This window comes from Eucalyptus grandis, chromosome 9 (genome assembly GCF_016545825.1).
Source record: "Eucalyptus grandis isolate ANBG69807.140 chromosome 9, ASM1654582v1, whole genome shotgun sequence".
Taxonomy (NCBI): domain Eukaryota; kingdom Viridiplantae; phylum Streptophyta; class Magnoliopsida; order Myrtales; family Myrtaceae; genus Eucalyptus; species Eucalyptus grandis.
Window position 1 is genome coordinate 96247 of NC_052620.1, and position 24116 is coordinate 120362.

The 24116-nt window shown below is 38.0% G+C and overlaps 2 protein-coding genes and 1 long non-coding RNA gene across 3 annotated transcripts; all 3 read right to left on the minus strand.

Moving 5' to 3' along the window:
• Nucleotides 1-6301: 6301 nt before the first annotated feature.
• On the minus strand, nt 6302-15866 carry LOC120288069. The gene is made up of 2 exons (XR_005546312.1): nt 15574-15866; nt 6302-6549 (listed from the first exon to the last, which is right to left on the minus strand). It is a non-coding gene; the product is annotated as an uncharacterized LOC120288069 (long non-coding RNA).
• A 146-nt stretch (nt 15867-16012) lies between these two features.
• On the minus strand, nt 16013-20640 carry LOC120286192 (disease resistance protein RPV1-like). The gene is made up of 3 exons (XM_039301694.1): nt 20605-20640; nt 18002-19879; nt 16013-16526 (listed from the first exon to the last, which is right to left on the minus strand). The coding sequence occupies exons 1-2, from the start codon at nt 20608-20610 to the stop codon at nt 18437-18439; spliced, it is 1449 nt and encodes a 482-aa protein (XP_039157628.1). The 5' UTR covers nt 20611-20640; the 3' UTR covers nt 16013-16526; nt 18002-18436.
• On the minus strand, nt 20636-23098 carry LOC104420062 (disease resistance protein RPV1-like). Its single transcript, XM_039301838.1, has 3 exons — nt 21462-23098; nt 20695-20883; nt 20636-20644 (listed from the first exon to the last, which is right to left on the minus strand). Exons 1-3 carry the CDS (start codon nt 22611-22613, stop codon nt 20636-20638), a joined length of 1350 nt encoding a protein of 449 aa, XP_039157772.1. The 5' UTR covers nt 22614-23098.
• Nucleotides 23099-24116: the final 1018 nt, after the last annotated feature.

Consider the following 24116-nt stretch of genomic DNA (forward strand, 5'->3'; position numbering starts at 1 on the left):
CTTACTCCCATCATCGACGCTTGCAACCTGCTGCGGCCTCTCTTCTTCCGATGAACTCTGCCTGTCACTATGCCTCAGCTCGACACCTAGTGCCCGCGGTTGCCATCCCTCTGTCGATTGCCAAGCCAACACCCATGCCACCACTGCTGCTGCCGACCAACTTGATGTCGCGCGGATTCCTGCATTTTGTTGGTTCCTTCGCGTGTTCAACCCCACAAAAGTCAACTTTGCTGGACTTTGCTTAGTCTTGTGGAGTCCAGACAATCCCTCCAGCATTGGTGGCGTTCTTGTTTCGGTGATCCACCTGGCCAATCCAGCCCTTCTCCGGTCGCCGAGCACCGCCTGATCGAGAGACGGCCACGATATGCAGAGAGAGAGAGACCAAGAGTTTTTATCTTTTCCTGCAGGTTACAAGGAGGGACGTCTCCACTAGGGTAACACATCTAGGAGGGGATACGGAAGAAAAGGAAGCATGCAATAAAAAGACTAACAAAAAGATACTCTAAAGCCAAGACAGTCCCAACACGATCTTCTCTTGCTTGTCATCCATAGGCTCGCATCCACACAAATTGCCACCTCGCTATTCTGAAACTCATCCGCGATAGCCCATGGTCGATCTAAGTCATCGCTGAATCGGTGCTATCTATGAATGATTGCTGACCTCCATCAGATTGTGTGCTCCTTTCAACTGGTAAGTTTGAGATTGGTTTTGACCTGTTTACAGGTTAAAGTTGATCTAACCATCATTAATTTACTAAGTCCAATCGGAGTCAAAAAATCGTGAACTTGGCTTATGAGCTTGGGAAGTGTAATATCATAATTTGTTCATGTTGATAGGATTGGGATAACGAGGGTCAATTTCGAGTCAAACTGTTGGTGTTTCATCTTGGATCCACTATGAATCGTGCAAATCGGTGTTTTCATGATTAGAGCATGTTGACCTGACTTTCTCTGCTGTTTGAGTGCATATGAGTGTTGATTAGTATTACTGCACGTCAATAATTCTTGATGGTCCTTGAGCCTTCACCATGATAACTCTTTGCCCTTCACCGTGAGCATCTGCCGAGCATCCGTGAGACAACACCACTAGCCATGGTCCACGATCCTCGTTCAAATTTGGTAATATCATTCACGAAATTAGGTAATTATCTTATATAAATTTGATTTGGATATTTTATTACCTAAAACATGCTTTTTAGTATCATATGTGCATATTTGAATGATAAGTGCATTCTCAATTAGGATTTATTGCCTAATCCGCAATCGCATGTTGATTTTTTGTTTCATCTATAAGGCTTTAGATAGAATAATTAATCATGCGGGAATAAAATTAATATTTTGATCTTTAAAGCTTAAGATCAATTTATCGATTTTATTAGCGAAATAATCAAGCTGATTAGATGTCGCTTCCAAATATGAACAATGGATAATATCTTTGATGGCCGTGAATGACTTGGTGCTCATCTCGCTTTAATTGCCTCATTTATCCGCAAAATATATATATTTGAGTTAGATTAGGTTCATGCTAGGACGTTACCTATTTTAGGATAGTTTTGCATATTTAGAATAGGAAATTTTTAATTACGAATTTTTTATAAATAAAAATCCAAAAAAAAAACAATAATTTAGGATGTTAGTCTTTCCTTTCATTAATTTAAATTGCATGTGTAATTATTGGGTAATTTTAATTTCGAAATTTAATTAAAAAGAAAAGAAAACATAAAAATTATCATGCATATGTCATGTAGAATTAGGCCATTCATTGCATGTCATCTAAATGTGTATATGTTATAATAGCTGCATTAATATTTTCCTATCATTAGATTAGGTCACCTAATAAATGCCGCATGACATATAGTTTGCATGTTAGGCCGCATGTTGCATGTCATTTTATTTTAAAATTTTGTACGTCATTGCATTGCATTGCACGTGGTTTTCTAGATTTCATTTAATATAAGAGAAAATCTCGGAAAAAAAAACTAAATGATTACGTGTTAATTAGAAATCATATTTAGGACTGCTAATGTGAATTTTGATCTAATATTGCAGATACTTTCGTTACTATGAAATAAGTCCCGTAATTTATTCATTGCTTTCTTTGGTGTTAAATTGGTAGTTTGCATACTCGCGTGATCGCTTCATGTGTTAGGGAAGTAAATTAAAATCAATTCAAGCTGTCTGCAAAACATTTTTTTTCAAAATAAAAAAGAAATGTACCGAAACGGCGTTAGAGAAATCTAGCGTAACTAAGTTCTCAAACTCACAATCTCTGGTTCGCATGAGTAAAGTAAATCTCCCGTTACTTTACTTGGGTTTCCAATTGACCCACCAAAAATAGATTAGTGGCGACTCCTAATTAAAAATCTATTGCATGTTAAGAACTTAAACCTAAGTCACGAATTGGTATAGGCTTGAGAGAACCATGTTAGGGAAATCCCTTATGATGTTTTGAAGATGACAAAATAAATCAAAGGCTACTAACATGTTTAATGGTTAAGTAATAGACCATGCAGATGATAGAACATGTAAAGGATATTGTCAAAGTGTGAAGACGATCAGAAGACTGAACGTAACATATGTCCAAAGTATATTCTGAAGATTTCCAGACTTCTGTGTCAAAGTCTTAAGACTGCCAGACTTTAATGTCAAAGTCTGTTCTACATCAGAAGTCTGCTCACTCTGACAAATTCCAGACTGAACGTGAATAATGAACTAGAAGACAGACTCTATGCTGAAGCTGAACCAAAAGACAGACTCTATGTTGGAGCTGAACTTATTCAGACGGTGTTCAGACCTTAAAGCTAAATCTGTTCAGAAGCAGAATATGTTCAGACCCATATTGCAAAGTCTGAGTCTATTGCACTCAGACTCAGATTGCAAAGTCTATTGCACTTAGACTCAGATTGCAAAGTCTATCGCACTTAGACTCAGATTGTAAAGTCTATTGCTATCGGACTTTATATCCAGATTCGACATACCGTAACTCAAGCCCAATCATATAACGGCTAGTGATCTGGTTTGGATTCCACATCAAGATTGATTTGATTGATTCAATCTATTTGATTGACGATTGGATCTTGAAGACAAGATCTTTTTATACGAAGAAGCTTTACTTATGGAAACCAAGATTCTGTTTGTATGGGCGATCGGAATCAATTTGGGATTTTACCTTTGTCACTCAACGGCTACCAAATCTTCTAGATACAGAGCTGTCCAATGGGTATATTGGAAGAAGATCCTCAGGATACTGTCCAACGGCTAGTTTGGAAGTGGAGGAGTATTTAAGGAGATGAAGGACCGATGAGCAAGTAAGAGATAGAGCGTAGAATTTATAATTCCAAAGTCTGAGCGACCTTCGATCATACACTTGTCTTTGGAGAGCTTAAACGTTTGTGATCGTGAGAGAAATACCAAAAGAGTGACTTAGTGAGATAGTGTGATCTACTAAGTGTTTGCACTCGAAATTATAATCTCTTGTTGATTGCATAGTGGAATCCAGCCAAGAAGGCTGTTAGCGTGGAAGAGTGGACGTAGGCTTGGATTAAGTCGAACCACTATAAATCTTGTGTTCTTATTCTCTTCCTTAACTCCTTTGTTTGAAGTTTATTTTATTCCGCATATATTTGCCAAGGTTTATCTTAAACACCTATTCACCCCCCTCTAGGTGTTCATACTAGCACTCTTAAACCCAAGCTAAGTTTAGACTTAGTAATCCATTAACTAAACCCTAGATACCCGTGGTTAGGTCGCAACAACATCAAAGAAGAAAGTTGTCGTATGGTCCAGAAAGGATCACTTTGGATATACTCTACATTTCTGCCCTGTAATTTGAAGATATCAAATAAAATCTCTAGGCAGCCTCTAACCGGAAGAACTCAACATATGGGTTTCCGTGATTCATTTCTTGTAATCCATGAAATTAATGTTCAAAACCGACTCGATTTTAACGGCCGATACACAACATTCAAAGAGTGCTGATCCAAAAAATATAAGATCATCCTTAAGGCCTAAATTCGAAGATCCTGCTGTATAAAAGGAAGATTCGATTAGTTATAGTGAAGAGTACTAATGTGATGCCAAGTTCCGTAAGTAAAGTGAAACCTTTTCTTTAGCAAGCGTTGCACCCAAATTCAAACTGAAAGGCAAATTTTTCTTGTTTCAGGTGATGTTTCCATCCACCCTTCTTGGAACTGGTGAATTAAACCCTGATGATTAGTGTCACTGAGTACTTGAACTACGAAGCTGGTAAATTTCCAGATTCTTGCATATGGAAATGCCAACAAGCATTCTGCTAATAATGATCTGATTACAAATGAGATGAAGTGAGTTTTCCATGCAAAATTGTTGTTAATTTTAATACTAGTAATGCAAATGCTCCTAATATCTATATGCAATGCTGAATTTTAGTAAATTTTGCAATTATTCAACCACTCAAAGCACTTTACTTTCTTTTTTTTCTTTTGCAATCGGTACACTTTTTAACTACAATGATCACTTTTCCAGTGATATATTGATATGGTGGACACATGACAATGATAGGTGAACATGTGTGGCGACATGACATCCGAAAAATTGGCCGCATATTCACCACATCAGCATTTTGATGGAAGATTCCCAATTTGTGCGGAATCCAGCCAAAATGCATCATTAGATTAGGAAAAAAAAAAGGTGGAGTTTCTTGCTATCCAATAACTCGATTGTAAGTACGTTAAAGATCAGTAAACATCCATTAAATTTACCTTGAAATTCTTAAAGATATTTGTTAAGAGGACTAGCTGAATTAATTCATTTTTTGGATAGACGAGTAATTGATGGAATTACGAATGGTTTTGGTCTTACAAGTTTCTTTTTCGGAGAAGGTATCAAATATGTAGGGGGCGGTCGCATCTCTTCTTATCTCTTATTGTATTTATTGTTTGTATTAATTTTTTTATTAATTTATTCCTTTTTTTTTAATTTGAATTTTTTATAAGTTCTATTTTTTTTTCAACAAAAAAAAAAATGAAATTCTTAATTCGATTTAATAGTCTTATTCTATTTAATAGTTGGAATAATTAATTTATTATTTAATTTATGTTTTTCAAACCATAAAAAAAAAATGGATCTTCTTTAAATATTTCTAACTTCGAATTCTCTTTATTTTTATTCCTATCCATATAATAAGTTTTATAAACTTGGCTATCTTTATAGAATGTCTTTTGTTGCTAGAAAATTTACCATAGTGAAAATTCCGAAATTCGTAAATCTGAAGGGCAATCAGCTTCCAATCTCCCCATTATTATTACTGACAAACAATCATCACATTGAAACCACCGCCTGGGGTGGCCCGGTTAGATAAGGCTCCCATGATCCTTTGCGAGAAGGAAAGGAGTTCGAATTCCGCTGGCCGCACGGGATCTTAAGCACGACGTCAGGGTGGTAGGTCCTCCGCTAGCATTGCCCCAGGGTTTGCCCGCCGGCTGTCGACTTACGGGGTTCCCTAGGTCATAAAAAAAAAACAATCATCACATTGAAAACAAATGAAACTGCAATTTCACTTATGGTTATTGCACATTAAGTAATCCAAGTCTCCCATAGAGTTAAATTCATGAACATCGAGAACCAATAAGTTCTCTAGGATTGAAAGCATTAGCAATATCTCTTAAGCAAAAGTCGCAATAATGGCAAACTATGTGGAAGCCAGTGGAAATATTGCTTGAGGGAAACGCCTGATGTGTTCGGAAAATCTAAAACTAACCAGATTCATGAGGCTATGAACAATTTGGATGCTGGATGCTCCAAAACAAAGATCCATAAAAGCTTGGGTGAAAGAAGCTTGGGTGACTGTCAAATTTGTTAGTGGTTCCGGGAAAAAAAAGTTTTGGAACATGGGAGAGAGAACGAATTGTCATGGGCAATTCAGAAATAACGCGGATGAATGTAAGCCAAGGATCCTCATACTATATCGTCTCCCAATTTCATTAGAGATTTTCCATACGACCCATATAACTTTCTTATAGATGAGCTATCCATCCTAATCAATTTCAATGCCTTTAAATCTCATGTTGAATTAGTAGATCAACTATCATTCAACGTTGCGAATCGAACTCAATCAACTATTCTAATTTTCCCAACTGAGTATGGGAGCTCCTTTCTTTTGTTGCAGAGGGCTTACGTGAACAAAGTCATACGAAGCTCAATTAACCCTCCAGTAGAGTTTGAAAGCTCCTCTATGTCCAGATACAGCTTACAAAGACAAATGTGAAAGTTTCACTGACCCTCCAACAAAACATGGGAGTTTCACTGATATTCTCTTTTAAACAGGTACACTGATCTTGTAATAATGCCCCAAAGGATTAGAATTGTGAACTGATTTTGTTACAAAATGAAATATACAGATCCTCTAAAGAGTCGAAACAGAATGCAATTGTACAGAATTTTATGACATAGAAAGCAAATCCATTATTTTTCTCTTTCACATTGAACCAAAAGAAGCCTTGAGGAGTCCGTCTTATAATTGCCTTGCTCTCAATAGCCTCGGCAATAACCTTCTGAACTTTTTTTTCAGGGCTGCGAAAATGCACAGGGAAGGGCGGTTTATTTTAGTCCGACAAACAGAATTAAAAAGAATATCAAAATGACAACCACCGGCCGGTGGCGTGGATGGTAGATCCTTGGCCTTCCCCGGTGGAGGCCAAGGTTCGAAACCCCTGCGAAGCAGGGAGGCTGAAGCGCTATGTGGTTACTTAAGCGTGACGTCGGGGTGGTGGTTTCTCTGCTAGCGTCACCGGGGGGTTTACGGCGCACTGTCGGTGCAAGCTGGTTCCTCCTATTCCCAAAAAAAAAAAAAGAATATCAAAATGACGTTCTCATTGTTGTTTTGATGCCTTAAACAAACTGTAACGTGAAGATCTTTAACTCACTGCATAAAAAAACTGAAAAAGTATACTATTTATTTTTTTTTGGTAAAGAAAGTATACTATTTATTGGTTGTTGAGAACATAAATAAAATAGCCATCTGTATAAAAAAAAAAATCGTGCACATGCCGCCATTTTGACAAAAAATCACTGGATATTCAAATTATAAAGATGATAAGCTCATGGAGTGGAACTAGAAAAGGAAAGCAGGCAAAGCTATGTTCATTTTGGCCGAGGATGCAAGAACTGAAAGACAAATGGGACGCGCTGGTAACTCTCGTTGCTTAGTGTTGGGAATAACAGATTCCCGAAAACCGGATTCGACACTAAATCGAACCCCTAAATCAATGCGGAAGACGAAGCCCAAGAAAAACACGTATCACCGATCGTAAAGCACACCACAGATTCGAGCGTACCTTGTTAGCCACAGATTAGACACCGACGCCGATAAGTGGAAGAGAATCTGGCCCTGTTCGATCCGATGAAGCCTTGAAGGGAAGAAGAAAATGCCGTATGCCTTACTGTTTCTTCTTTTTTCTTTTTGGAGAGAGAGAGCGTGTGGGAGAGAAGAAGACGTACGTTTTTCCAACCGTTGTCATCTCTCTCTCTCTCTCTCTCTCTCTCTCTCTCTCTCTCCTCCCTTTTATACCTTCCCCCATCCACAGGCCCCATTCCCGTGGGCCGGGCCTTTTGGGCCCAGCATGGGCGGATGGGCCTTAAGCCCATCACCAATTAAAACCATCATCTCCCACTCGCACATGGTGGGCTAAACAAGATTCTCTTTACCTCTCTTCAACATTCATACCGGTGAATAATCCGTGCGACCAGCATACTTTGAGAGCCCATTGCTATACATCTGTTAGGAATATATAGCAGCTCATAATGGGCGTCACACTCCGAGTAGATTTAGTATGCAGTACCCTAGATCGATCGATCATATTTATATCTCTCTTAATCTCTTTTAAACAATGATATATATATTGTATTCACAATTATGATTATCACAAAGACAGTCATAATTGGTTAACCAGTGAATACAAAACTACAATGTGATTCTCCAAATTCGATCTTCCTCTTCCCTTCAAACTCTCAATTTCAGTTCAGCTTGCTTTTCCAGAAATGCCCCATTAGATCGAATCAAACTCATGACCATTGGTAACATCCTAAGATAGCAAACACTAAATATAAATTTTGAGAATAAGTAAGAGTCATGAGGGGACTAAAAAATTGAGGAACTCTTTTCCTCAAGAGTCTCACACGACATAAAAAGTTGAGATCAAACTTTTGCCACTCTTATTGGTCGTCTCATGCATACGTAGTATGAAATACGTATTACGGTAATAACTCATTTCCCATGGAGCGTATGTCTACACCTTCAATACCGTACAGATGATAGTTCAGACATACCCAATGTCTAACTTGAGTTCACGTATCTACTCATTTACAAAATTCATCAGAACTCACATCTGGCATCTTAGACAGATAAAGTAAAATATATGGGGTATTTTACTTTCGGACATAGTAAGTATTATGTCCTCATCTTAACACCTAGTTAAGGCGACATACATATTTTAAGCTTGAGCTCTCAATTATCACCTAGATAATAAGCTTAAAAACAGTCTCATCTCTATTTATCACACAGTAAATAAAGGCGATTACCCGTGTGAGTGGGCTAATCTTATATCTGTCCGACATACTTTCTCAACTTAAAATAATACACTAAGTATTAAGATGCATAAAGATCAAACAAAGATACATAGGCATTAATGATGAAAAACACAAATTCATCAAATGTGAACACTTCAGGGAAATTACAATCCAGTACATCAGACTCTACGCAATCCTAGAGATTTTACATGGCCACAAAACACATCTCTAGGTTTTGGCTTTATCATAGGATCTACTACCATTCTATACGTAACATGTACTGTAAGTTCACATCTTTTCATGCAATCATATTCTTAACAAAATTATACTTGGTATCTATAAGTTTGGTCTTGCCATGATATTTTGGATCTTTGGTGTACTCTTTTGCTGCTCGGCTATCATAATTAACCAACAATTAATTTGCAGCACTTCCAATAACACCTAAATGATCCAAAAAAATCTCTTAAGCCAAACATCTTCTTATATTGCTGCTGATAATGCCACGAACTCAGTTTCAATCGTGGACAAGGCTATACACTTTTGTTTCTTACTGCTCCAACATATGGTGCCATTATTCGGTAAGAAAACAAACCCAGAGGTAGATTTTCTTTCATCTAAATCTCCTCTCCAATCAGCATCATAATAGCCTTTGAGTTGCAGATCCTTTCCATAATAACTCAACGTATAATCAGCAATCCCCTTTAGATACCTTAGTATTTATTTAACGGCTTTCCAACGTGCTTGACCTGGATTGGATTGGTATCTACTCACCATTCCAACTGCATAACATATGTCAGGTCTTGTACATATCATAGCGTACATCAAGCTCCTAATAGCACTAGCATAAGGAACATGTTTCATTTGTTTCTTCTCTTGTGGAGTCCTTGGACACAGTCTATGGCTCAATCCTTCACCTTTTGCAATAGGAGTATCAATGGGTTTACAATCTTGAAATCTTAACTCCAAGAATGTATGCAACATCACCCATGTCTTTCATCTCAAAGTTGGAAGACAACCAACTCTTGACAGTATTAACAAACTCCTTATTACTTCCGGCAATTAGTATATCATCAACATATAATGATATGATCACAAATTGATCCTTGGATCTTTTGATATATATATATATATACAATGATCATCATCTATCATTGTAAAATCATATGCCATTATGGCATTATGAAATCGTATATACCATTGTCTTGACGACTGCTTAAGGCCATATATCGACCTCAAAAGTCGACATACCTTTTCTTCTTGGCCTTTCACTATGAAACCAGGTTGTTCCATATATGTTCCTTCCTTTAATTCTTCATTGAGGAGAGCAGTCTTTACATCCATTTGATGTAACTCAAGATCCATACTAAACACTATTGCCAGAATTATGCGAATCAAGGTAAATCTCACTACAGGAGAAAATGTATCTTCATAATCAATATCTTCCTGTTGATTATACCCCTTCGCCACAAGGCGAGCTTATGCCTTTCTATCGAGCCATCAGCCTTTCGCTTTATTTTGAGAACCCACTTGTTCCCAATAGCTCTGCGTCCCTTTTGGAAGATCAACCAGTTCCCAGACTTGGTTTGATTTCATTGACTCCATTTCCTCTTTCATTCCATAAATCCATTTTTCCTTACTAGGGAAATTTAGAGTCTCATTAATATTTCTTGGCTCATCCTCATCTTGCGAAGCAATCATAAAAGTTTCCCCTTCAATGTCAAAACGTCGACGGGGAATATTTTGGCGACTTGTTCGCCGTATGGGAGATTGTACACTTAGCACATCATTCCCCATTATACTCCCACTCGGATTAGATAATGACAATATCATCTCATCATGTGGTTGTAATTTGAGAATGAGTTGAATTCAATTCATCACTTCTCATATTACTCCCACTTGGACGAACTCCACTAATATCATTATCTTGATCCAAGGTTTCAAATAGGGACTAATCTTCCCATATTTCGCCCTTCTTAGGAAATTCATCCACTAAGAATGTGACATCCCGTGATTCAAATTCAGTTATACTCCCACTTTCCTGCTCACCTACGAACACATACCATTTCGAGTGTTCGGAGTATCTCATTAAAATACTGTTATTTCCTTTATGACCCAATTTCCCAAACTTGTGAGAGGACTTATGAGTATAGGCAGTACAACCTCATGGCTTAAGAAAACTTAAGTCCGGTTTTCTACCTGTCCATAACTCATATGGAGTGGAACTAACTGATTTGGAAGGCACCCAGTTAAGTATATAGGCAGCAGTTAACAACGCATCACTCCAAAAGGTGATAGGTAAGTTAGCATGCGTCATCATGGACCTAACCATTTCCATTAGGGTTCTGTTTCTTCTCTCTGCAACATCATTTTGTTGAGGAGTATATGGAATAGACAACTATCTTTCTATTCATTTTTCATCACACAATTTTCTGAACTCATCAGATAAATATTCTCGACCTCGATCGGATCTCAATGCTTTTATTTTCTTGTCTAATTGATTTTCAACCAAGTTCATAAACCTTTTGAAACAACATAATACTTCAGATTTATGAGAAATCAAATAGACATATCCGAATCGAGTATAATCATCTATAAAAGTGATGAAATAAACAACCCCATGCCTTCTTCTCACATTCATTGAACCACAGACATCATAATGGATTAAATGCAGAGGAAATTCAGCTCTTTATCTTTTCCAAATGGTTTCATTGTCGTTTTCCCTACTAGGCAATGCTCACATATTGGCAAATCGCCTTTTTCAATATTGCCCAACAAGCCCTTTTGGCCAGTCTATTCATATGTTGTTGGCCAATATGACCAAGTCTAGCATGCCACACAATCACATCATTATCATATGAAGTAGAAGACGTGAAACAAGGGAATAACATATATTGACATCACCACAGTCAACATTTAGTACAATAAAACCATCTTGAAAGTGACCACAATCATGGTAGTTTGTATCCAAATACAAATCTACACCGTTATTACGGAAATTCACACTAAAACCAAGCTTAACCAACATCAAAACAGACACTTAAATTTCGACGAATCTCTAGAGCATTTAGAACATCATGTATGAACAAGGTGTGCCCACCACACATGTTCAGTTGGCAGGTGTCAATCCCTTTAACTTCAGCTCTGGAGTTGTTTCCCACATAGATCCACTTAGTTCCAGTTGGTATTCGTCGGAATTCCACGAAAGATCCTCTATCCTTCGCTACATCGTCCGTTGCTCCTGAATCTACAGTTCACAAAGGATTGGATTCAGTCTATAAAGTAGAACTTGACACAAAAGGAAAGTTCTCAAATGTACAAGAGGTGTATACCTTCTTTAGCTCACGACAGTCGCGAGCATAGTGATCTCTATTGTCACAATTGTAATACCTCACCCTTGACATTTTTTTTTCACTTGAGAACGTTTTCCTCTCTTGTGTTGGTTAACTCTTGATCTCTTGCAATAAGGACTTGATCCTTTGCATTCCCACATATTGAACGAATCAATACGCTTGCGCTTAGAGCTCAAAGCCCTTTCTGAGCTAGAACTAGCATTGCAAATATCTATTTTCAGCTCACATGCCGTTAAGCGGTCCTCTACTAGCTCAAGGTGACGCACCACATCCTTAAGATCTTCCATAACATGGTCAAGAGCTTCTAGTGCTTCTTGCTTTTCCAGCACATATTGAATCTTCATATTCAATATTTCACAATTATTGCCGTTCACATCAGCAATTACGTTCTTAGTTGCTGAATCCATCAATCTGAACAGATCAGACATATATGCACGAATAATTAATGCCTATCATTTATGCATCCACTTTGCACAGACCCATCATATCAATAAATAATTTCAAGTAAGGTTTCAGAATCAAAAGGTCACTAAGTTTCCAATCATCCTCCAAAATCCCAACTTAAAATTATTATTAATATAATTGTCTTATGCAAAATAAATTCTATGAAGTTACAAAAACTTCTATAAACTACCCACTGACTAACTACCCACAAAGCAATCAGCAATAGAAAGCAACAGATAATTGACATCCAATAAAATAATAATGCTTTCAACTAATACAACAATCCATTACACTAAGTAATATATCCAAAAAGAAATATCAACATAGAAAGAGATATTCACACTCAATAACATCTCAAACTAATCTAAGAAATAAATAGGGAATGTCCCTTCTAATCTATCAGTCAAAACATCTGAGAAAACTGAAGGCACATTTGCCAACCATGGAAAAACTTTTGGAGAGCTCTCATGTTGCCACCAAGGCGCATTTACTCTACGCCATGTGGCGCTCAATCTAAAGGTTGAAGTTTTTGCCAACTCAATCCTATAGTACTCTCTTACAAAAGCTTCCACTAGCCTCCTATAATCCGAGACCAAGTTGACCTCCCATAACCGATCTAACACTACTTGCCATTCAGGTGGAAGAGTGTTCATCAAAGCCGGCATCTTCTCAAAATCCGGCATAAGATAACCATTCCAGATGATTTCCTGTATCATCTGATTAACCTTGACCATGTGTGATACTAAATCACCATTAAGCCACCGATAATCAACTAACTCTTTCATCAGTCTTTTCAGTCTAGCTCTTCCTTCGTCCATTCTCGGGATTGCAGGTATCCGTGCATAACGCATCATAGTTCCTGCAACAAATGCAGAACCAATAAATGGATCACTTATAATCCACAATAAACAAAATGGAAAATACATAATTTTCCATGATTCTTGCAACAAATGCAGAATAAAAAAAAATGGATTACCTCTAACCCACACAGACATAATTGAAAAAGAAACAAATTCCTTCTTCTTCTTCTTTTTCGGGTCAACGGTCAAAGTCAACGGTCAACGGTGAACGGTCGTCGTCGGTCAACAGGTCAACGGTCAGGTCGTCAGACCGGTCGGACCGAACATACCAGTCGGACCGGTTGGGCCGGTTCAGGCGAACTGACGGCACGTGCCGCACGCTTGCGCGGGCTGACATCACGCAAACGTCAACCGGCACGTGCCGCGCGCGTGCCGGCGTCCGCGGTTCGGGTCGGGTCGGGTCGGGTCGCCGGCCGGTGATCGCCCGGCGAAATGTCGTCGTGCTGACGTCATCGATGATGTCACCCTAGCGGTTACTGACCGTTGGGTGACGTCAGCACGCGTCGGTCCACGGACCGGCGCGTGCCGGTTCGCCAGCCGACAGCGAGCACGTGCCGCTTCGCCGACCGGCGCATGTGTCGCACGCGCTGGGCGAGCCAACGCTTCCGGGCTCGTCGCGGCCAGCCCCACGTGCAGCGGCTTCTGGCTGCGCGTGTGGGCACGTGCGGCGTCGTCCAGTGGCGCACGACATGTCGCCGGACTCGCCTTGACTAGCCCTTTCACCCTATACATTCAGAAATCGATTTCGACTTACGGAAACTCGAAAAAATCGATGAACAGTGCTCGGGTGTCGGGATTTCTCGCCCCGATCCGTGCGGCCGAATTGCTTTTGCAAAAAATCAATCAAAAAACATCAAACAGGTCGGGAAAACGTGAACTAGGGCTCTTATACCAATGTTGGGAATAACAGATCCCCGAAAACCGGATTCGACACTAAATCGAACCCTTAAATCAATGCGGAAGACGAAGCCCGAGAAAAACACGTATCATCGATCGTAAAGCACACCACAGATTCGAGCGTACCTTGTTAGCCACAGATTAGACACCAACGCCGATAAGTGGAAGAGAATCTGGCCCTGTTCGATCCGATGAAGCCTTGAAGGGAAGAAGAAAATGCCATATGCCTTACTGTTTCTTCTTTTTTCTTTTTGGAGAGAGAGAGCTCGCGGGAGAGAAGAAGACGTACGTTTTTCCAACCGTTGTCATCTCTCTCTCTCTCCTCCCTTTTATACCTTCCCCATCCACGGGCCCTATTCCCGTGGGCCGGGCCTTTTGGGCCCAGCATGGGCGGACGGGCCTTAAGCCCATCACCAATTAAAACCATCACTTAGGGAAATGATGCAAAGCTCCAAAAGCAGAAGAACGACCTTTTACCCATCACGCACCAGAATTATAATCACGAGCCAACATTTTGTGAATGTTCTGCCGACAATCTTGTAATTGGATCCACACAAAAACCAATCATAGAAACAAGGACGGGCGAGGAGGATCGCTACTACATGGTCTGAAAGCAGAATGTAAAGGTCTCATTACGAGGACACGCGGACGGGCTACCCGACCGAATCCCAAGTACGCCAATGCAGCGTTAATAGAGGATATTGAGGTAAATCATGTGAATGAAGGGAGATTGGAAGTAAATCTTAGGGAGAATAGAAGGGCGATGCAATAGGAGATCCAAGCCTTGTGGCAGAACGAGACATGGGATTTATGTGAAGAAACCTAGAGATGTGAAAGCCATATCATGTGAATGGATTTAATGCTGAAGAGTTACCCAGATGGTTCGATCTAAGTGAAACAAGGCTCCATCGGTGGCTTGATTAGAAAACTCCGACTTCTTAATAGTAATTTGTCTGAGCCAACATATCGATTACAAACATCAATCTCATTTCTTGAAAATTTCTAGGAGATTTCTCCGATGGTCACTGAATTTTAGTAGCTTTTGCAATCAATCATGAATTTTGACTTCTACCACTCAAAGTGCTGTACTTTCCCCTTATCTTTTACAATTGATACACTTTCAACTGCAAAGATCAATTTTTCGGATGCCATGTCACTACCACATGTTGGCCCATCACTAGATGAAAAAGTGCAGTTAAATCCATCCAATGAATAAGTTTTTTTTTTTTTTTGATACCCAGGGAACCCCGTCAGCCGTTCGTCGCCTTGCGGCGGTACATAGCCGCCAAGTAAACCCTGGAGCGACGCTAGCGGAGGACCCACCACCCCGACGTCACGCTTAAATCGCCGATGCTTCCCCTGGGGTTTGATCCCCTCACCTTTCCCCCAAGGCAAGGGGTTCTTATCCAGCAGAGCCACCAAGGCCGGTGGTCATCCAATGAATAAGTTAAAGTTCAGTAAAAGTCGATAAAATTTACCTTGAAATTCCAGAAAATATTTTGTGCTAGAAAAGTCTAATAACTTTGTAGAGGAGATCCAGCATCTACAGCGTGTATCAGCTATTGCCGTTCTCCAACTAAACTTCAGTCAAATTCTGGCGTTGACATCCATCAGATGACTAGTGGTGAGGTAAGAGTGTTCAACTAAACTTCAGTCAAAACCTCTGCGATAATCAAATTCGACCACTTCTTCAGGGCTGATGCATTGCACAAAAACAGAAAGGTTTCAGATTAGCGACTCGAACAAACGTAACCCAAAGATCTTTTAACTTGTACACCAAAGAAGAGAATTTAACAAAAAAAAACAAAAACAAAAACTTGAGGTCTAATTTCCCCCGCACAATTCCTCTCGCTATGATGAAATACAGGGATCTGCTTGAGATCCTTGGATATGTTCGAAATAACTTGATGCTCGCGACAAAACATGAACTTTGAGATAAGCAAATTGGACACGAGGTACAAGCAAAATTTTGAGAAATCAGGAAATTTCACCAGAAATTTCATCCGTCCAACTTGCATACTAGCCACATAACTTTCTCATTACTGAAAAGTTTGTTCTAATTACTTTCAATTTCTTTGAAATTCCAATCGAATCAGGTAGGTTTACCATCTTTAATATTTCATTCTAATCTTCCAAACAACTTACCAAGCATAAGATTCTTAATCGATCTTCACTTTAAAATGAAGTTTCTAGTACCTCCACAATTAGAAAATAAATGCAGTTCTAGAGAACATCATTTCATGGAATGGATCGGCAGAACACCATTTCTTTTTCTTCGTCAATGAACCTAACGAAGGCTCGAGAAACAGTTTCCTTACCGCGGGAATCAGCTATCACCGAGCTTCAGCTAAACTTCAGTCAAATTATGGGACTGACATCCATCAGATGATTCAAAATCTCTGCAATAATCAATTCAACCGCTTCTCCTGGGCTGCAGCAATGCTTAGAGACAGAAAAAAGTTCATATTAGTCCGATGGAAAACAAAGTGATGCAAAATGACAACCTAATTGTTGATTCAATGTCTCAAACAAACACGAGCCTAATATCTTTTAACTCATACACGATAGAAGAGAACCAAATAACAACAACAACAATAATAATAATAGAACAAAACCTTAAGGTCTTTCATGGTACTGTTTTGCAACTCTGTTTCCCCACACAATGGACTCTATGGATTTACTTATGTGGACATATCTAGGGCAGGGGCCATATAGTGAAATAAATAAATAATTTCCATGAATCTTTTGAAACTACATGTTCGGGTTCGAAATGAAATCTCGAGAAACCCGAGATCATTATTACAAGCTATTTTTAGAGATATTCCAACAAAAACAAATTAATTAGCAATATTGTATTATCATCTTTACCTATTCTATCCATAATGAAAAGAGGTTCTTCTATTGTACATCTTCTTTGTCGTCACATTCAAACTAGTAGAACACCCGTGAGACACAGAATTTAAAAGTCCTTTTTGTTACGGCCATTAATCCAATCAATTTTTTTTTCCATTAGCATATGTCCTGTACATAACTTTTAAAGGTATTCAGTGCATTTTCACCTAAAGTTTTTCTATTCGATGCCTATTCTACCCTCATTTCAAATTCAAATAGACAATAAGCTGAAGTACAGAAAATGAAGTTTGCCACTATTATTTAATCTTTTTATTGATGGAAAAGATATAGAAACCTAGAACATAAATAAAACTACTGGGATAGCATAAGCGACAACAAAAGAATGACTTCAGATGAAAATTATGAGAATCTAAAAATTTCAAGAAACCCAAAAGTAATACTACAAAGATAAGAGTGATTTGAAGGAATATGAATGCTTTGTTTTTTTTTTCTTCAATTAAATGTGTAAAATAATTACCAATAGTGCTAACAAGCCATATTAGACAATTTTCGAACATATCAAACAGTTGAATTTTTTTTTCTTCTTATGTATTTTATTTATTTTTTATTTTAATTGGGAAAAACAAGGGGCATTTGGCACAAAATTCGATAAAAGTCGCACTTTAAACCAACCGAACACCCCCTCCATGGGAAAAGGGGTGGCGGCATGAAATATTACTCTTGGAAGCTTTACTCTTGGAAGTTAGGAGTTTAATATGCACCATCTCAAAAGTTCAATGAGTAAAATCGAATTTTCCTTGATTTTTTAACTTAAGAAAAAATTGCTGCGTATCCGCATCCTACATTTTCCAGCCAACACAAAGAATATCTTTTCTTTACCCCAAATTTCTGCACCCACCCAAAAAATTCTTCCAAACATAGCGTAAGAATCAACTTTGAGTGTTCTTGAATATTTTTAAGCAAAAGTTTGCATTGCAGTGACTTTGAAAGACTACGGTGGTAAAATTCAGTTGAATATATTGCCTCATAATTTAGTCAAAATAGCGGCATTACCTGTTAGTTTTCAGGTCGAACACCCTGACATCCACAACCTCTTCCCATTCCTCCACTTTGTTGCCAAATTTCATTCTGTGCTCATCCAGGGCATTATGTATAAATTAGTTTGAAGCTTATCGTCATCAATCTCCGCATAGCAGAAAATGGGTCCAATTCTTTTTTTTCCCATTTGTCTTTGATGTGCAGTTTTCCATGTGGCCTAGTCCCCAGAACCACCACTTACTAGAAGCATAGCTTTTAGATAAGATAGGTTTGTAGTTATGGCAGTCGTCTAACACTGGCAGAAGCTGCTCAACAATTGCATCGCCACATCTCAGTTAGTTGGACATTGTTTGCAAAAAGACGAATTACACTGCCAATCAGGTTCTCGTGAAGGAAATTGACGATGTTATGATAAGTGTCCGGTGGCCTAAAAGTCAGGAACATATTGTACTAAGGGGCATTGCGGGAAAGCCAGGTCCATCTCTTGCCATCCAGCAATCTTTCCAGAACATTGCAGCCATGATTATCCAACTCCAAGCTTTCTAATCCCTCGAGACCTTCGATGGCTCTTATCTTCGGACAATCTTCTATCTCAATCTTCTGTAACTTATCTAACTTTGATAAGTTGGGTAACCTTTCTATCCTACAACAATGGGAAATACGAAAGCATCGCAAGGATTCCAGTTCCGACAAACCATGAATCTCAACCAAACTTTCTAATCTGTCCAGATCCAAGCACCGTAGACTCTTCAAGAGTGACATACCAGTTATTTCCACGAGCAATTTGCATTCACTTAGTTTCAATTTCGTCAGATTTATTTGGTCTGGAGAGACGGAGAAGCGAGACATTTGAGATTCTATGACGCACAAATCCAACAATTTTTTTAAGTCGGAAAAGTGTGGCAGTAGACTAATGCCCCTAACTTTCAAGGTTGACAAACCAGATGGAAGTGGATGGATCAGTTGCTCTTCTGGCAAATTGTTCGTCCAAGTTGGGCCAGGTTCCTCTGTTGAAGCGGTTAATCTATAAAATTCTAGATAATCTAAACTGAGGAGACTTGAGAGGTCAATGATAGACGGGAAGTGATGTGCTTGCATGTGAAGGCGTGTCAGACTTAAGGGAAGATCAAGTATTTCTTGAAGGTGACTTGAACCAAATTCAAGTGTTTGGAGACAAGAAAGACAACGTAGTGCCGAAGGGAATCTAGATAAAACAGTATAGGATAAGTCCAATATCCTCAAATGGGATAACTTCCCAATTTCCTCCAGATTTTCATCTGCCAGGTGCCGACATTTTTTGGCATGTAACTCTTCAAGCATCTTCAGTTGTCCGATAGTATGAGGAAACTTTCTTATATCTGTATAACTTACCCAGATCAATTCTAGTTTCTCTAGACATCCAATGGAATCCGGTAGTTCAACTATTCCTGAATGTGATAAATCCAACTTAACCAACATTTCCATTTCTCCAATAGACGATGGAAGCTCTTTGATGCCCACACACCCACGTAAAGATAAATGTGTAAGTTTCACCAACCCTCCAATAGAGTTCGGAAGTTGGATGATTCCAGGGTGCTCGTCTAATATAAAAGTCGACAAAGATTTGAGGTCACTGAATGTCTTGGGAAGCTTGAAGGGCTGAAAATTTTGAGGCATGATAATCTCTGTTAAAGATTGTAGAGAACCAATTTCTACTGGCAAACTACAAAGCAACTTGCATCCCCTAATATTTAAAGTTTGTAGGCATTTTAGCTTGCCAATGGACCTGCGAATTCCAGTTAACTTCACACACTGAGCAAGAATTAACATCTCCAAGGACACGAAATTAGAGAAGTCAGGTGTCCTTTGTAATTGTATGCAACCCGTCAAATTTAGAACCTTCAATTGAATCATCTGTAGAAAAAAATTGAAGTAAAAGAATAAATGAGAAACATCAGTGTATATGGCAATAAGAATAAATGAGAATTATCTGTAGAATAAAAGATGTTGCAAATGACCCTCGTACTTAAAACTTTTCAGAAAAATCGCCAAGATTTATTTTTTTTTTAGAAAAAAAAAATTGGAGAAAGGCCCCTTGAGGAGTCAAATGTATCTCACGAGAAAAATACGAAGAATCGTTCCACCCTTTTCGTCGCGTCTTTTATTCCAAAACCCACGGTGTGCAGCTCAGAACAAAAATCCATTTAAACATATACTGAAAAACTAAATTAGGCCAGTGAGGCGCTTGAATCAATATTGTCAAATAAACTTGTGATCCTTTACACAATATAAGTTGAGTGTTACCAATCTCAAACTTTATGTCATTCAAAGCATACATGATACATACTGAAGCAAAATGGCACTTACTTCTGTTGAAATACACCATTTTCAAGGCCTAAACAACTTGCAGAACTGCGAAATCAAGTTTGTAAAGAACATAGAGTTTTTTTAGGTGGGACATAATTGTGCTTTACTTACGTGTATAACAAGACACAGAATGGTACTAATGCAAGATATATTCTACAAGTAAATCAGGTAATGAATAAAAGAAGTAAACTATATATATAGCTTCTATCATCGCCTCATTCATCATGAATGAGGTAATGACAGAAAGAAGTACATTGAGTAAGGTATATCACCTTCATTTGGCTCCATCCACCCCAACCATCTTTAATATTGCTATTGGAAAGGTCAAGCATGACCAAATTATGGAAGTGAAAGTTATTTGCACCGAAAATCGTTTGCCACCTTCGTGAAAAAAGCCATCTTTGCTTCAAAAGAAGATTGTCGAAGTTGCCAAAAATACCAATGCCTTTCACTCGAAGGAACCTTAGATTTGGTAGTGTAGCCAATTTTTTTGGTGTAATGCTGCGGCTGCGGCCATCGGAAGTCAAGCTTAGTGCTTCTACATCATTTCTCTGCCAATACAGACTCAATATTAATTGAGAGCACGACTCTCAACACTATTCCAGAGTTATAAAGAAAATAAGCATATGAACACTAGTAAATAATTTCTCCAACAAAATACCTATCATGACGCACGCCTTTTCCCAACAAGTAGATTTATATGTTTCATTCACGCCATTAATGAAAATTTTCAGCTTCTATTGGAAGACATCTTATAAATCATTTCTCCACTTCCCAAATTCAACTTTTCAGGAAATATAATTAGCATATCAATTCAAATCTTCATTTATTTATTTTTCATTTTCTCCGTAATTGTGTTTGGAAGTAATTTAAAATTCTTCATACGGCTAGTTTTCTGCTGACTTCACTTATATGGCACGTGAAACGGCGCTTTGTTGTTTCAGATTATCCAGAAAACCGTTTTTCATTCTACAGATTCTAGACAATAAAGCTAACTATCAAACAATCTATCTATCTGGTCTCACAAGACATATAAAAAGTTAAACAAAGCTAACTATAGAATAAAAGAGAATATTCAAGAGGTTTCTTTTTCCAAATTAAAATTATGGGTCATGCTCTTTCATTTTACCTCTTTACTCTCCAGTAGTTTTACAATATCCTCATGAATCCACGCCCTAGTATATTTGCGAGGACATTCTTTGCAAGGATATTCTTCAAGGATGATGTACCTTCCCAAATCTCGAACTTGGTCATGCATCCAAAACTTATTATCATCTACAATTTTTATCAAGGAATGTTGGAGGAGGATAGATATTGCAATGTGAGGATTGTAATTACAATTATCCCACATGATAATTGGATATGTCTTGTCCTCATCGGTGAAAAAGCAAGCAATATCCAGAAATACTTCTTTTTGCTCATTCTCCAATCCTTCATAACTTATCATTAATACATCACGAACATCCTTAAAAGGACCTCTATCTAACTTCCTCAATGTGTCTTTCCATAGGTTTCTTTTATCAAAATATGGCTCCAGGGTAGAGCCACAGCAATAGAGAAATGAACCAATCACCTCGACAGCCAACGGAAGCCTATCCACTTTATTAACAATAGTCTCTGAGAGAGCAACATAGTCTTCCCTAGGAGAATCACTTCCAAAAGTATGCTTAGAAAACAACTGAAGTGCTTGATCAAATTCCATTGCATTAACTTCAAAGTCCAAAATTCCTTTGGGTTGACTTAAGTCCTCTTTACTGGATGATTCCATTTGAGTCATCAAGATACCTTTGTCCCTAGTTGTGATAATGATCCTACTACCAAGACCAAACCAATCACATTTCCCAGCTAGCTTCTCGAGTTGCTCTTTCTTGTCTAGATTATCAAGGACAATGAGGACTTTTTTAGTACAACAAACTCTCTGGATCCATTTCATCCCATCTCTGATGTCTTTAATTTGTATAGCATTCCTAAAACAAACAATACTTGATAATAACTTTTTCTGAAATTTTATAAGACCATGTCCCGTTGCTCCCCGAATGTCATTCAGGAAACAAACACCATCAAAGCCAGAATATAGTTTGTTGAGCACAACCTTCGCAAGTGTTGTTTTACCGATACCCCCCATTCCATGTATCCCAATGAAACGTACATCATCAGAGTAAATATCCAACTTCTCTATTATGGCTTTTATTTGATGATGATCTTCAACCAAATTTTTAGGCACATCCACACGTTTGTCACCAATCTTATGCACGACCTCGTCAACAATAAATCTTGCCATTTCTCCGTGGCTGCAGCAAAGCAGGAAGAAGTTGTTTCAGTCAAAGGCAAGAAAGAAAGTGCATAGATAATGTCCTTCGGCTTGGTACAGTATGGTTAAATTGATGCATACGTGGAAATTTGTGTATTCATGTCACTGATCAGTTTGACGAATTTGAGATGTTTACCAATGCATTAGCCGACATGAAGGAGATATTCTTAATGAAATGAACGGGATAAGATTCATAAATCTGGACCGGGTGATTTGTTTTATTAATGCTAGAAACTAAAATAATGCAGTGACATAAAATCCAAAAAGAAATGAGCACAATACAAAGATATGTCCGTGGCTCCAGCAAAGTGGGAAAGATATTGTTTCAGTCAAAGATATGGTTAAATGAGCTGACTATTCCAATGACCTCTCATCCGTTGAAATTTATATTTCATGGAAAGGCCCTCAATTTGAAGAATTGAGAAGAGAAATTAACTTTTTAATGCATCCACAAATAGAAAGGGTGATGGCTTCAAAGTAGACTCATGACACACACGACATTCCATCTCTTGTCGTAATTTAAACTTATCCAATAGTTCTAAGCATTTTTTTTTTTCCATAGCAAATAAGGTTTGACTAAATCGTCAATTATTTTAGTTAACAAAATAATAAAATAATGTAGAAAATAAAAAAAATAACATAAGTGGTGTCATTTTAAATAAATGCGGTATGTAATATTGGATAATAACATCTAAGGGTAAATATGATTCCAGGGTAGAACCTGGAACCTGAAAATTGAACTGGTGGAAACATGTAGGTTTCAGGTTCCAATGAATGAGGAACTTGTTTCAACGGGTAGGTTCCAAGTTCTTAGTTGAAGAAACTTGGAATCTGTAACCTGTAACATATAACCTAGAACTTGAAATAAGCTTTAATATTTTTTTTGGTCCATGTCTTTTCAAACGATCTTGCGATATTCCACACTATTCAATGATGAGTGTATAATTTGGAAGCACCAGTCTGAGCTTTCATTTTATGATTGAGACTTTTATTTCATTAATATTCATATTTTTCGTGTATGTAAATATAAGTTATGGTCAATGAATTATAGCAGCAAGTGATGGTCATTAAAGGTTTTAATTTATCGCAACCATTTAATTAATTATATAGGTAGCACATGAGTAAACTCTAGAACCAACCATGGAACCTATGACAGAATAGGTTTTAAGTTTTAAGTTATGTAAGGTAGGTTCTAGATTCTAAAAAATGAGGAACTTGTTCTAACGGGTAAGTTTCAGATTTTAGGTGGAATTTTTACGGAATCTGAAACTGCTCACCTCTGATAACATTGAAGTATGTACATATATTATCTAAGGAGTGAGAAAAGTACAAAATTGTACTATCAGTAAATTTTTAAGGGTTAATTGAAAAAATTAAAGTGGAAAATAAACTTTAAGCTTATAAATGGACACGCTAGTCTAGGTGGATTCTCAGGCTCTCTCTTTGTATCCCCCATCATGCTTTTAAAGATCA

Excerpts from the sequence above, each read along its gene's own strand:
- LOC104420062 (XM_039301838.1), bottom strand. The coding sequence starts at position 22,613 with ATGGCAAGATTTATTGTTGACGAGGTCGTGCATAAGATTGGTGACAAA. Across the intron at positions 20,884-21,461 it reads AACTACTGGAGAGTAAAGAG|AGAAATGATGTAGAAGCACT; the intron begins GTAAAATGAAAG and ends CTGTATTGGCAG.